The sequence below is a fragment of the Lagenorhynchus albirostris genome, chromosome 9 (genome assembly GCF_949774975.1).
Source record: "Lagenorhynchus albirostris chromosome 9, mLagAlb1.1, whole genome shotgun sequence".
Classification (NCBI taxonomy): Eukaryota; Metazoa; Chordata; class Mammalia; order Artiodactyla; family Delphinidae; genus Lagenorhynchus; species Lagenorhynchus albirostris.
Genome location: NC_083103.1, coordinates 43517750 through 43532455, shown reverse-complemented (window position 1 = coordinate 43532455; position 14706 = coordinate 43517750). Strand labels below are relative to the sequence as shown.

General features: G+C 52.6%; 1 protein-coding gene and 1 long non-coding RNA gene across 4 annotated transcripts in view; one reads left to right on the top strand and one right to left on the bottom strand.

Annotated features, from left to right (window-relative positions):
- Positions 1-2107: 2107 nt before the first annotated feature.
- The window catches only part of DKK3 (dickkopf WNT signaling pathway inhibitor 3), a 48351-nt gene continuing 35752 nt past the window's right edge, over positions 2108-14706 (bottom strand). Inside the window, exons 5-8 of the mRNA XM_060159653.1 lie at positions 7093-7185; positions 5828-5972; positions 4514-4670; positions 2108-3689 (exon numbers count right to left, since the gene is read on the bottom strand). Coding sequence (XP_060015636.1) covers positions 3470-3689; positions 4514-4670; positions 5828-5972; positions 7093-7185 — 615 coding nt within the window. The 3' untranslated portion in view covers positions 2108-3469. The remainder of the gene's footprint in view (positions 3690-4513; positions 4671-5827; positions 5973-7092; positions 7186-14706) is intronic.
- Positions 2201-10511, top strand: LOC132526000 (uncharacterized). Of its 3 annotated transcripts, XR_009542423.1 has the most exons (5): positions 2201-4585; positions 5611-6064; positions 6273-6467; positions 9257-9808; positions 10266-10511. It is a non-coding gene; the product is annotated as an uncharacterized LOC132526000 (long non-coding RNA). The 3 variants fall into 3 exon arrangements; XR_009542422.1 differs by having other exon boundaries at positions 5611-5737; positions 9257-10511; XR_009542421.1 differs by having other exon boundaries at positions 9257-10511.

Genomic DNA, 14706 nt, shown 5'->3' with positions numbered 1-14706 from the left:
ATCTGTCATATTCCTGGTTTACTTTAGAAGGAGTCCAGAAATAGTTGACAGAAGGGCTGCTTTCCTCCTCAGCGTCATCAAGGACTCAGGCGTTTATCCTTCTGAGGTACGTAGAATAACAGCCCACAAAAGATGTCCATATCCCAAACCCCAGACCCTCTGAATATTTACCTTACATGGCAAAAGGGACAGCAGATATGATAAAGATTAAGGACTTTGCCATGGGAAGATTATTCTGGATTATATATGAGTCACTGGAAGTGAAAAACCTTTCCCAGCTGCAGAGATGGCACCAAAAGACCCAACCTGTTACTGCTGGCTTTGAAGATGAAGGGGGCCATGAGCCACAGAAAGAAAGCAACCTCTAGAGGCTAAAAAGGGCAAGGATGTGGTTTCTTCCCCAGAGCCTCCAAGAAGGCAGCCCTGCTGATGGCCTTGATCTTGATCACATGATCCCAAGATGGCTGCTGCAGCACCAAATGTCACATCCTAAACACCTGTGCTCAAAGGCAGGCAACCAGGGAAGGGGGTGGAGGGTGGGGATATACTTCCTGTAGGCCTCTTTCCTTTTGTCACTCAGGTAAAAAACCCTTCCCAGAAACTCTTTGGCAGCCTTCCCCTTATATTTCCAGGGCCCGGACTGGGTCATGTGGCCATCTCTAGCTGCAAGGGGGGGCTGGGAAAGCAAGTGTCCAGCTTTTTCAGCCTCTGTGATGGTGGGAGAAGCGCAAGGAAAGAGGGCTGGGATTAGCTGTCAGGTAATTGAAATGACAGCATCTACTGTGGCTTCCTTGGCAGGAACTCCAGATCTCGGGAAGGGCAGGCAGGAAGATGCAAGTACCAAACTCCACCTAACCTTTACGATATTGCACTTAGAACCGTGAGTAGAGGAGCTACACCAGCATCTATATGTGAATTTCAGCCAAGAATTTTGCCAAGCCTCTCATGTTCTTTTTGTGGCTATGATGACAAAGTAGAACAGGATAATATACCTGCATATAAGCTCCATGAGAAAGTGACCTAGTTTTTATGTCATGTACTACTGTCTCCCTGGCACCTAACGTAGGGCCTGACATTTAGTAGGTGCTCAGTAAGTTTTTGGATGAAATTTCAGCCTCTTCGCCAAACACTCAAATTTACCTTGCCTTCCAGCCACTATGAATTACTTGCAGTTCCCCCTATATACCATCCCTCCTCCTTGCCTCCCTCCCTCTGCCTGTAGCCCAGAATGCCCTTTCCTATTCCTTCTGTCCTCCTGATATACTATCATCTTGGAAAGCCAGTTCCCATGCCAGCTCTCCCAAGCCACGTGCTCCTTCGAGGATCCTGTAACGCTCTGTTCAGATATCGGGTTGACTGCTTTCATTTTGCCAGTGCTGTGCTTAGTGTATCTCCCTCATTAGGCTGTGATGCTTTCAGGGTAGGACCCTATCTGGATCAACTTGGTACCCCTAGTGCATATCACAGCACCTGGTTCTGAGTAAATATCTGTTGAGTAATAAAGATGTAGAGTGGTCCTGATGATTCTGGACATTGAAAACAGCTAATTTTAAGAGATAAACATCAGTATATCCTGAGCATACTGTACTAGATATTGTTTTGACTTCTAGCTCTATCACTTAATCTTTTTGAGTATCCATTTCTTCATCTGTTAAATGAAGAAAATATTCATGGGTTCAATGAAGATTGAATTCATATGGGTAGACTGTCTAATCTGGTGTCTATCAGTCACCCAGCTGACCTTCATATATAGTAGTTTATTATTATGGATTATTATGGTCACTGAAGATCTTACTGTGTTTGGCCCAGAACTGCATTTGATTAAAGAAGCCTCCCCAGAAAAGAGGCATACACATTCCATTTACTCTTTCAGAGACAATGAAGCACTGACACTCTTAAGGACTAATTCCCATCCCAAAATGGTTAACATTTCTAAAATATTTTGATGCTAAAAGAGGTGTGCTTCCATTGTCTGGAAAATTTGCTTTATGGAAGAACTTTTTATTTTCTTTTTGGACAATGCAGGTCATTTCTATTCTATGTTTTCTGGCTGAAAGGAATGTTTTCAAAGTCAAAAGGAAAAAGAAGTCCAAGAGCTACAAAAGAGTAGTTTAAGTGATTTATGCTTGATTTCTAAATGCAACATGTGTTTATACATAATTTAAAACTTGAAGAAAGCATGCTTATACAATTGTGTGTGACTTTAACATTTAATAACTCTGAATACCTGATAGAAACAGTCCATGACACTTGAAAATATCATTTATGGAACAGCATACAATTCAGTGCTCTTAGCTTGGATATTACCACCATATTTCACAAAGTCTTGCTTGGCTCGATTTTCTCCATGCAGTCAATATGGTCTTCAGTTGCTGGTAAGTGATTTTGCAAATTTCATTTATAATCCTGGCCCTAAGATTACCTAAGTACTGTTTCTGGCACATTAACTTACATATTATGCTCCGGTCATGTGTACCTTCAAAGTTACTGATATAACTGACTGCCACAGGGGATAGTGTCAATACCTCTGTCTCCACTGGAGTGATGGCCACCCACACTGGGGAGAACGCTGTTTTTCTAACAAACAGCAGAACTTTAATCTTACAGGGATGTGTGAACTAGTTTGACCTTAGTTCCAGGTGTGCCTCAAAAAAAAATCTCATTCTTCATCCTCGTAGCGGGTACTTTAGGTGGCACTGAGGCTGGTGGGGAGAGCACTGGGCTTGGAATCACACCTGGGTGACATCCTGCTCTGGTCTTCACTAGCTGTGTGACTTGGCAAAGCCACTTGACATCTCTGAGCCCCCGAGATCCTGGCAGACGGGGAGACCAATGCCCCCTTCACCAGGCTGTGGTGAGAGGACATGACACTGCTGCCCTGGCACAGAGGTAGGAGCTGAGTAACCCTGCTGAGAGGATGAATGCAGGTAACGTGGAGTGAGAACGTTTCACCTGCAGCAGCTGAGGGCAGCGCTTGCCTGTGCCCATGGGGAGAATGGCATGAAAGATTCACTTGTTGCATTTTCGCAGGTTTACGTTTGCAAAGCAGGGCATTCTTCTCCACATGTTTGAGAGTCAACATTACCCCAAAACCCATCGTGGGGAAATTCTGCATTCTTTTCCATCCCCTCCCCTCCAACTATTCTCGAGGCAATGTCACACAAAACGAAACGTGCCGTCTGCCAACCAGCAGAGGCGAAGCAGCCGATACTTTGGACCAGTTTAGCAGCCCTATTCTACCTTCAGCCTCCCACACCCTGGTCTTCCCCGACACCAGAATTGTGGTGCATGGCGGAGGGGGTGGGTGCTGGGCAAGGGTGCAGCCCCTCATGTTGTTTTAAGCCAGAGGGGAAAATGTACTGGGAAGAGGCCACGGAAAAAAAGCCTGGTGAGCTCACACCTAGGGACACAGCTGGGGAAATAAATTAACTACTTCTGTTGCATGTCTACCCACAGAACAGGCCTGGGTCTAAATCTCCTCTCCCTCCAGCAGCTCCGAAGCGGCCCCGAGCTCCCTGAGAGCCATTTCCACTGACAGGCTCCTCTCCAGGTTCTCCAGCTCCCGGCGCACCTCCTCGATGAAGCCGCCGTCTTCATACTCATCAGGGACGTCTCTGGGCACCAGGTTTGCTCCGTCCTCATCGCGGCCCCCGACGAAGGTGGGCTTGCACACATACACCAGGCTGTGGCTGTGGAGGGAGGGACGGGGGCGAGGCCCAGGCCCCCAAACTGAGGCCCTGCCCTCTGCACAAGCCCAGCTCACCTTCACGGCACCTCCTCTAACATCCTGCCTTAAAGCAGATGCTGAGGGAGGGTCACCTTTGGAGAATGTGCTCCAAGGTGAGCTCCCCCACGTCGAGCCACAGGTCTGTCCTCCTGTCACGGACCCTCTCTGGCAGCCCTGAGGACTTGGCGGTCTGAGAGTTTACAGCCCCCTGCCCACCTGGGCCCCCAGGCAGCAGCAGCCCCTGCTGCACCTATGGGGAGCCCTGGGCCTTGTGGGCCAGGGCCAGGGTTCTGTCTGTTTCCCCAGCCACCCTGGATCCTGCTGGGAGAGAAGGCAGAGCAGCGGCTGCTGAGTGAGATGCGCACGGAGAACTTAGCCTCTGAGCAGGCCTGGTGCTTCACGTCTCTCCACGGCCTCTACTCTGCTGGCCATTCTCCCGGCTGCCCTCCTACCTCTCTGACTGCACCTTCTCAGTCTCCTCTGCTCTTTCATTGTGATGCGCCTGGGCTCCCTCCACACCCAGTCTTTTTTAACGTCATCTACTGAGGAGGCTTCAACCCTCACACAGATGAACCCAAGTCTGTACCCCTGGCCACACCTCCTGAGCCCTAGTCCTATAGATCCGCTATTGGACCCTCCATCTGGAAGACCCAAGGACACCTCCAACTAAACCTACCTTAAATTAAATCCACATCTTCCCCCCACCCTGCTCCTGCTCCTGGGTCCCCACTGGGTGGCACCTCATTTGCTCTCAGCCCCCGACAGAAAGGGCAAGTGAGACCTCACCTATGAGGCTGGCAGAGGAGGCCACTGGCACACGGGCATCGGTCCAAAGCTCCATCAGGCTCCAGCTCCCAGGTGATGAGATCCAAAAGCCGGCTGGCAGGGTCGTGGCAGAGCTCACCCTCCACGGGCAGGGGTGTGCACACAGGAAACAACAGACCTGGAACCAGTGGAGGGTTACCCCTGTACCAGGCAGGCAGGCAGGCACCAAAGGAAGGAGCAGAGAAATGGGGTGCAGCCCCCCAGCTTCCACCCTGAACCCCAAAGTGGAGGTTGGGATTGAAGAGGTGGAATGGTAGGAAACCAGAATGATGGCATGGGCTCAGGAGGGAACAAGCCGGGAGGGCTGGAGCAGTTAGGGAGGACTGCCTGGAAGAGGTGGTCTTGTGCTGGGTTTTGAGGCCAGAGGTATGGAGAAATTAAGCGTAGAAAAAGGCACTGAAGTTGTTTTTGGAGGGGCAGGAATTATTATTACAAAATATGTTTTCAAAGAAAAAAAATCTGGAAGGATATAGATAAGACCTTTGCTTATCTGTATCTTCCAGTTTTCCTACACTGAAAATGTATTATTTGTATAATTAAAAAATGAAAGTAACTATGTTTATATATATATGGGCTGGTGAGAAAGGTTGGGACAGCAAGATTCCCAGATGGGCCAAGGAGTAGAGAGAAAAGGAGGACAGGTAAGCTGGACCCGGCCAAGGTCTTGGAAGGCCAACTGAGAAGTGGAATTGAAGTGACAGGACAGGAGCAACCGCAGCTCCCAGAGGAATGATACCCAGGGAGCCATGTCCTTGAGGAAAATTGCTGGGGCAGCAGGTACCAGGTGGACTAGGGCTTGAGGGAGGGGTTAAGGGACGGTTTCAGAAACACCCGTGGATAGGGAGAGCACCTGAGCAGACCTCACCTGGGAAGGGCAGTGAGAATGAGAGATGGGAGTAGAAGGGGGCCACTCGCAGGAAAGCGGACCAGGGCCAGGTGCTACCCTGAGGCCTGGGGAATGGGTGGAGTGTGATGGGGAGGGGGTGCCCTCATCCCACGCATCTGGGGGTATTCCTCCCTCCTTGGGCTCATGCATCCTGAAGGAATTTAATTTCCAGGCATCACAGGAGGAAAAGAAAAAGAGTGAGACAGAGAGCTGGTCTTCAGCCCCGGGAAGAAGTTGCGGTGCTGGGACACATACCAATGAGCATCGGGGACCCTGCCTAGGAGGAGGTCCCTGAAAAGGTGTGGTTGGCATGGACGGGGCCCCAGGAGCCCCAGTGTGCTAGAGCTTGGGACAGGGCTTGTCCTGCCCCCAGAGGGGAGCCCACCCACCTCTCTGGAAGGCACAGCACAGCCCCGGCTGGCAGTCCCTCTGGTTGTCACAGATGGTCCCGTTGCCGCCTTTGGTGGCCGTTCTGGTGCAGTGACCCCAGACGCACAGCTGGTCTCCACAACACTCGCTGTCCCGGGTGCAGAGCTGCAGCAGGGAGGGAAAACACAGGCGGCTCACGGACCTGAGGGAGCCCAGCCTGTCCCTGCCCCCAATCCAGAAGCCTGGAGACAGTGCAGGTCGGCTACCCCACATCCTCCTACTATAGACAGGAGGAAACCGAGCTCCTTGGTCTGGGGGTGTCTTAGGGAAGTCAAGGGGGTGGAGATGGGAGCTGGGCAGGAAACATGACACCTGGGGGAGTCCTACGCAGCTTGAGATTTTATAAAGGATGGTTGCATCTTTTCGGTTCCCCCCCCAGACTTGGCTTTGCCTCCTTTTCATTAGGTCCCTAATTAACGGTCAGGAAGGAAGATGGCTTATGGCCCACAGATGCAGGCAGCGGCGTGAATCTGATCAGCTGATTAAATTAAGGCCCAAGCCTGGACAGCCACAGGGACAGGAGGGCACTGGGTGCCTTGGACCTGGGGTCGCACGTGTGGGGTGGTGGCACCGAGCAGGCCAGGAGATGCCTAACCACAGGTGGGGGCCAGGCAGGGCGGCAAGAAGCCCTCTATTTTCCAAACTTGTTATCGTGCTGTGTTATTGCCTTAATAATGAAAAGGACCAGAAAAGCCCATATATGGCTTTGTTGGGCAGAGGGAGTGTCGCTGTTCCCCGGCTTCCCGCTTCTCTGTGGAACCTCCATCTGGAACATGCTCTGGCTTCTTCCTGGGCCTCCTTCTGCCCTCTCTGAGCAGACTGGGAGAAAGATCTGGGGCGTGGGTTGCCCCTTCCCTGCCCAAGGGCTGCCGTGGTGTTGCCGGCTGCATCTACTGCGATGGTTTTCCCCAGGGAAGGGGCAGGGTAGGGCCTCCTCTGTCCTGCCTCCGCACCTCTCTTATCTATGAGGCAGGCACTGGGGCCAGAAGCCACTGGGCGGGTAGGATGACAGCAGGTCTGCAGATGGCTTCTGGTCACCCCAGGAGTCAGCCCCACTGGGAACCATGGACTGGCTGTTCCAAGCGTGGACACGGTGGGGCCCCATAGGAGGCTTCCAGGAAGCCCAGCTGAGAACCGGGGGCCACTGGCCTTCTCCCCCAGGTCCCCTTTTCTGGGCCCCCATGGCCCTGGCGCTGCAGCTCTGGGGGCCTCTGGGCACACTCACTGTCTGCTGGTCCCGGCACGGCTGGCAGGAGTACTCGAAGCTGGAAAACTGGCAGTACCTGCCAGGCCCACAGTCCTCATCAATGATGCACTCCTGGGAGGGAGGGGAAGAGAGGAGAGGGGAGGGGAGAGGAGGAGGGAGCAGCTTCATCAGTGAAAGGCAGATCAGCTGACCCGCGGTGCCCTGGAAGGGCCAAGCCCCACTTTATCCCGCAGTCTTAGCCCACAGGAATGGCCTCCAGACTCCTCTTACACCCAGGCGGCCCGCCTGGCTCTCTCACTTCAGCATCCACTCCCTCCAGGCTGGCGGGGGCCCTCACCCACCCCGCACGCCCGGGCTTCTGCCCTGCAGGATGCCACACCCAGTGCACACAATCGAGTCTGCGTGCAGCCCTCCCCCTCACACACCCGGGATGGGAGCACAGAGACTCAGCCATTTTTCAAGGAGGAGCAGATGGATTTAATAAGAAGAGCTAATGAGTTCCAGGCCCAGGTGGCTGCACAGGAAGGGCTGGGGTCCAGGCCCAGTAGGGCCCTGCTGATGGTGAAGGAAAAGTGCTGCAGAGGCTGTGCAGCTGGGGGGCTGTCGGGGGGCCTCCTGGGGGTCCTGGTCTGGGGTCCAGGGCTGCCTGGCAAAGGCAGCTGCCAGCTTTGAAACCCGAGGAGGCTGCAGGTGGCACTCAGCCCTCCAGCCCAGGTGCCTTCTCATGGCTGCCAGCCCTGCTCGGCCGGACAAATGGAGGAGAAAGGGAGAGAAGGGATCTGTCCACCCCAAGGCCCAGAAGAGGGAGGCCACTGCGGCCCGGCCACGGTCACCCGTCACTGGCAGGAGCAGGGCTGCTTTAGCTCCGGGCCTGCTGTCAGGCTCCGCCTGGGAACTGGCAGCTTCAGAGGGAGAGGAGGGCAGCAGAGGCGAGAGGCATAAGATCCACCACTGACAACCCGCCCTGGTGCCAGCCCCGGCGGGCTCAACGTCCCCGGTCTACCTCGTGGCTTCCCCAGCAAGCAGCAGGGAGGGATTACTTTCCCCATGCTATCAACCTGGAAACTGAGGCTCAGAGAGGCCAAGGGGGCCCCCCAAGATAGAACAGCTATTCAGGGTAGGGGGACCCTCTCCACCACCAGCCCTTGGCTGAGGGGGCCTAGGGCTCCAGATGTGGCCGTCAGGGACCCACGGATGAGAAACTCTCCTGAGGCAGGTGTTCTGGGGCCCCAGCAAACCTTATGGGAGGGTCTGGGGGAGGGAGGGACCTGCCTTCCCGCTCTGACCTGGGCATGCTCCATGCTGAAAGCAAGTGTGGAGCCGGACCCAGAAAGGCCTGGATGGGCAGGCCCTGGCCTAAGTGGCCTGGGCTGGTCCCTCCCTCTGCTCTGTGAGCTGAGGCACCAGTGCTAATGGGTATGGACAGGGGACTGTGAACGGGGTCTTCTAGGGACCCCCAGGGCCAGAGCATGTTTGTAGGCCTGGGGGTCAGCAGGGAGGCTCTGGCCAGGTAGCCTAGGGAATGAAGCTTTGTCCCTGGGAAGTGACAGGTGTCCCCAGGCCAACACTGCAGGCCTAAGAAGATGGGTATTTGGTTCAGGGCAGCTGCAGGCTTGGCCTCTGCATAGGACTGTTGCAACTCCTGCCCGGCACTGACCCCCAGCCTGGCATACCTCAGAGCATGCGGTCATGCTCTGTTCACCAAGCAAGGCTCACCCAGCCAGGAAGACCATCAGTCCCACTGGACACCATCTTCCAACAGCCCCTCTGAGCGACGACGGGGAAGAGGCCAACCTGGAGACGTGGTACCAGTCACCCCTGTGTGCCAGGCTCTGTGCTCACCAGGGGCTCCAGAAGGGACCAGGGCTGACACCCAGAACAAGTGAAAAGTAATTTAAATCTCTACTGTAACCTCTCAAAAAGTGTCCAAGGGTAACCAAGCAGGACCCAATGGGGCTTTCCTGGGACAGACCCTCACCCCCACCCCATGTCCTCCGCCTGCCTCTTGTTTGTAGAAAAACTTTAACCTCCTAGGCCTTCCCTGAGTTCTGAAGAAAAAATTTAATCAGAGAAGTGAGAAAATGCAGAACCAAAGGAAAACAGTCAAGCAAGACAAAACAGTGATAGTTTAGCCATTAAATATGTCCTTGAGCCGTTTTGCAGTTACTGAAACCCCCAGCAGGTGGAAGAAGTTAACTGTATGCTGATCACAAGCCCGCGGACCCCAGGCAACTGGAACCAGAAGACTGATGATGTTGACTCCCAGTTACCTTCCCACCCATCAGAAGCATGTCCGCAAGCTCATCACGCACATGTGCAACTCTCTCCCTCAACCTGTCTTTAAAAACCCTTCCCTGAAAGCCATCGGGGAGTGGGGATCTTCTGAGCTTTACTCCTTGCTTGGCCTTGCAACAAACGCTGCACTTTCCTCACCACAACCCAGCATCAGAAGATCGGCTTTACTATGTGCAGGCAAGTGGACCCAAGTTTGATTCAGTAACAAAAGGGGAGCACACTGCCCACCACCCTGCAAGATGACCTAAAATTGCTCTTCTCTGTGTCTCCCCAGCGTCCCACGCATCTCGGCCCACAAGCCCCCTCCCACGGCTCTGCCCGAAGTTTCCATCACCACAGCAGTGCAGCAGCTCAGCAAGTAGGGTCTGCCCTCCCAAAAGGAATCGATCTTGTCCCTGTTCCCAACCCAGCAACTCTAAAAGGTCGGCTGTTTTTACTGGTGAGAAAACTGAGTCTCAGAGGGGCGGAAGGGCCGCCCAAATCAGGGGTGAGCTGGGGGCAGGGCACTCAGTCTGTGTGACCCCAGAGTCCATAATAGCCTGAGAAGCCGACAGGTTTATAAGTAAAGCACTCAGCCACCACGCCTTCCTCAACACAGACTCAACTCAGCCAGTTAAGCCAGAAGCGTCCTGACATTTCTTCCAAAACAGAATAGCAAGAGCATGGGGTGGTGGGGTCAGGAGGGAGGGAGGAGTAGAGGGCCCACAGGTATCAAGGCCCTTCTCTGAACCCGGCCACATTTTGAAGCATTGGGATGCAAATGTGAATAGGAGAAGGCCTTTGCCCTCAAAGAATTTATCATTCAATTAAAAAAAAAAATGCAACCCAGCAGAAAAGAGAGAAGGGTATGAACAGACAACTTACAGCCAGTGAAACTGCTTTGTCTCTTCACGCAGAAAAGATATTTGAGGGGCTTCCCTGGTGGCACAGTGGTTGAGAGTCTGCCTGCCAATGCATGGGACACGGGTTCGAGCCCTGGTCTGGGAGGATCCCACAGGCCGCAGAGCAACTGGGCCCGTAAGCCACAACTACTGAGCCTGCGCGTCTGGAGCTTGTGCTCCGCAACGAGAGAGGCCGCGACGGTGAGAGGCCCCCGCTCGCCGCAACTAGAGAAAGCCCTCGCACAGAAACGAAGACCCAACACAGCCAAAAATAAATAAATAAATAAAGATGTTTGATTTCACCAATAATCAAGAAAATGCAACTTAACAGAGCTGGATACCACGTTTTCACTTAGAACAGAAACAAGAAGTTTGATACTATCTGCAGTAGGCAGAATACTCCCCCCCAACCCCAATGTCCACACCCTCATCCCTGGAAGCTATGGACATGTCATGTTACATGGCAAGGGGACATTAAAGTCACAGGTGGAATTAAGGGTGTTAATCAGCTGACCTGACATAAGGAAAGAAGCCTGGATTTTCCAGGTGCACCCAGTGTAATGGTAAGGGGCTTTGCACATGCCAAGGAGCAGCAGGGTCAGTGTCACGGCAATGCCACATGCAAAGACCCTCATCCCCAGTTATCCAGACCTAACTGGCTTTGACTATGGAAGGGCCATGGGCCAAGGATCAGTATTTCTCCTAGACCTTCCAGAAGGAGCACAGCCCTGCCAATACTTTGATTTCAGTCCAATGAGACTCCTGTTGGACTTCTGATTTATGGAAATGTACGATAATAAATTCCTGTTTTTAAACCACTAAATATATGGTAAGCTGTTACAGCAGCAATAGGAAACTAATACATTGCATAATATCCCATGTTGGTAGGGATTTGAGAAACTGAGCATTGCCAGATGGCAGTTAGGGGGTAATTAAAATTGAAGTAGATGTTCTTTGCAGGCAACTCATCAGCATCTATCAAAAATGTAAATGCATAGATCCTTTGACCCAGTAAATCCCCTTCCAGGTGGCTATCCTCAGAAACACTCATCCATATGTGCAAATATCCAAGTACAGGGATGTTTAAGGCTATACATCAGTATAATATTTGTAATCCAGAAATAATGGAAATGCCCAATAAGAGGGGACTGATTAAATTATTGTACAATCATTTCGTGGGAAAATGGCACCAGGCAGGCATTAAAAAGAATGAGGTAGTTCTTTGCACTGTGATGTTTACAATCCATCAGTAAGTAAAACAAGCAAGTGAAAGAAGCATGTAATCTCACTCCTGTAGAGCAGAATAACAATACGTGTGACACGCGCCTGGACCCGGCACAGCGCCTGGCATGTGGGGGCACCTGATGGATACCGCTTAGTGGATGAAACCACTTGTATATTACTGGAGCAAACAGGCTAACAAAATGCTGACCGTTAGCATTGATCTGGGAACCAAAGCAAGAAAATATGCACATTCCATTAACTTGGCTTCTCATTCCCCAAGAATCCTGTAGACTTGGAATTTTTACTACATATTTCCCTTTCCAGATCTTTAATTTAAAAGATATGAGCTGTGGGGGCAGGGGCAGACTTCCCTGGTGGTCCAGGGGCTAAGAGCCCGCGCTCCCAGTGCAGGGGGCCCGGGTTCGATCCCTGGTCAGGGAACTAGATCCCACACGCTGCAGCTAAGAGTTCGCATGCTGCAACTAAAGATCCCACATGCCGCAACTAAAGATCCCGCAATGAAGATCCCACATGCCGCAACTAAGACCCGGGGCAGCCAAATAAATTAAATTAAAAAAAAAAAAAAAGATATGATCTAAGAGCCCCTGCTGTTCACAGTCCTCCATCAAGCAAAGAACAGCTTCATCCTCAGGAATATCTTCCTTTCCCTAAACCGACTCCTACGCAGAACAAAGCATTCCCTACAGAGTCACAGTGAAGCAATTCATGTTTTTCTAGGTATGGAAAAATTTTTGGCATGGAACCTTGCCAAACACTTTTGAAAAATCCAGATACACTAAAGCAATGGTTTCCTTTGCAGACATGTTTCTGCTACCTGCCGGGGGCTCTGGCAGGTTAGTTCAGCATGACTGACCCCCAGGAAAGCTCGGTGCTTCTTTGTTAACGGTCTGCCAGCTCGCTTACTGTGGATGTGCATTCCCAGCAGCTAGAAATGCTGGAGATGCTCTTTGAGAATTGTGATCATACTGGAAACCTTGGAACTTCAAAGTGTAAAGAACCCCTAGAGGCCAAAAGAGCAGAAACTGAATTCTGGTTTTGCCACTTCACAGCTGTGACCTATCTCACCGGGCTGTGAGAATGCCAAAAAATTTTTAAAAAAGAAAGAAAGAAAAGAAAAAAATGAAGGGCTCACGTGAGCACCGCGGAGCAGGTGGGATGAGGTGCTGGGGTGAGATGACAAGCTGAGCCGACACCAGCTGCCCGCGGTGTTCTGGCACCAGGCCCAGGCACGGCCAGGTCACTGCTGCCGCCACTCTGCACCAGTTCTCCTGAATCCCCCCAATGCGGGCCTTAGTACCCACACTTCCCAGATGTGGAAACTGAGATTTAAGGTGAAGGATCTGTCCAGAGTCACCCAGCCCAGACGTGGCGTTGCGAGTCCCAGCCAGTGGGTCTGACCCTAAAGACAGGATCCTTCCATCTCCCCTCCTGGGAGGATCACCTCTCTCCCTTCAGCGCCAACCAGTCCCCTGTGCCTCAGTCCCAGCTTAGCAGAGCCCACCTGGGACAAGGCCCCACACATCCCCGGAGACTCAGGGCCAGGGCCACGGCCCGTGGGCATCTGGGCCTCAAAGCTGGGTCACTCAGAACCAGCTTCTTCGGAGGCTCCCCCGGTCCCGGCCACTCGCTGTCTGTCCCCACCCCTCCCTCCCATCCTGGTGGGGAAGGCTGACAAACAGCCCAGAGGCCTGCTGTCAGGACCGCAGCCATTCAGAGGACGGGGGTGGGGGGGTGGGGGTGGGGTGGGTGTAGGCTTTGTTGTTCCGAGGACGGAGCTATGTTTAGAAGGCGCTCTGCACAGCACTCTGCTCAGAGGCCGGCGGGGAGGCGGGCCCAGCAGGGAACACGCTGGAGATCTGGCAGGATGCTAGGCCGGGAAATGGCCCTGGCACTTCGACACTACCATGAAATACTGGAAAATGGCAAAGGAGCCGTTCTGCATCTTTGATTTTCCATTTCAGAGTTTATCAGGGGAGGCAAAGGAAGGGGGAGAAAACAGCACAGGAACCCCGCGAGGCTTTCCTCGGCTTCTGTGTGGTGAGCGGCAGGGGGAGCTCAGCTTCTCTGTGGCCCTCCTGCTGCCACACTTCGCTTCTCACATTGGCCGGGACATGTTGTTCATGGTCCCCGGGAATCCAGACATTCTTATATCGAGAGGCCTAAAGGAGGAGGCCACCAGGGGGGCCCCTGCCAGGGCTGAGGCTTTCCACAGGCTCCTCTCAAGCCCATCTTCAGGGGAACCAGCCAGGGCACATGAAATGAAGGTCCAGGGGACCTCCACCAGCTGAAACTCGCTGGCCCTTGGAGCTACAGCCCCTGCAGCAGGGAAGGTTCAGAGAGCACCTGCTTGGGCTTCCATGGCTCTCTCTATCCTCACAGCCCCGTGAGGTCACTTCACATCCCCCAGCACGTGCCTGGCGCAGAGTTGCCATTCAGTTAAAAATACATAGATGAACCAAAGACCAATCTCCACTTTGCAGATAAGTAAACTGAGGCTCAGAGCCCAAGGTCATCGATGGAGTTGGAAACACTAAGATGTAAACCCAAGTCCATCAGACCCCCAAGCTGAGGCTCACTGACCTTCCACCACACCCTGTTGCCTCTGAATACCCAGGTACAGGTTGAATTATGCTCCCCCCAAATTCATATTTTGAAGCCCTGATTCCTAGTACCTGTGAATGGAAAATGTTGCCTGCCGTATCAGTAAACAAAGGATGTTGCAACCACCAAGCCATCACATGACAGCTGCCCCGAACCATGAGCCCTGAGGGAACTCAGGATGGAGACAAACCAAAGGGGCTGCCCACTGCCAAGCCCTCAGCCACTGCAGTCACCCCCAACTGTGTACCCGGGGGAATTCAGAATGGAGAAAAGCAGGGTACTGGCCCCAGACAGCTGAAGTGCACATCAAAGGAATGATTTCAGTGAGCCCAGACTCTTGCATCTTCCCATACATAGAACAGTGCTAACTTCCTTAACTTGAGATATCTGGTTTTCTTTAATTAATAGTAATCTTTTGATGTCCTGACTACCTGGTCTTCATTACAAAAACTCCTATATATCCTGGCTCCCCCCCACCCCTTGCCTCTTCGGAACACTCCCTCAGAGTGATCTGAGAGTCCTCTCTTCCAGGCTTGAAGTCCTCAGAATGTCCACCAAATAAAACATAACTCTCAACTTGCAGGTTGTGTTTTTTTTTTTTTTCAGTCGG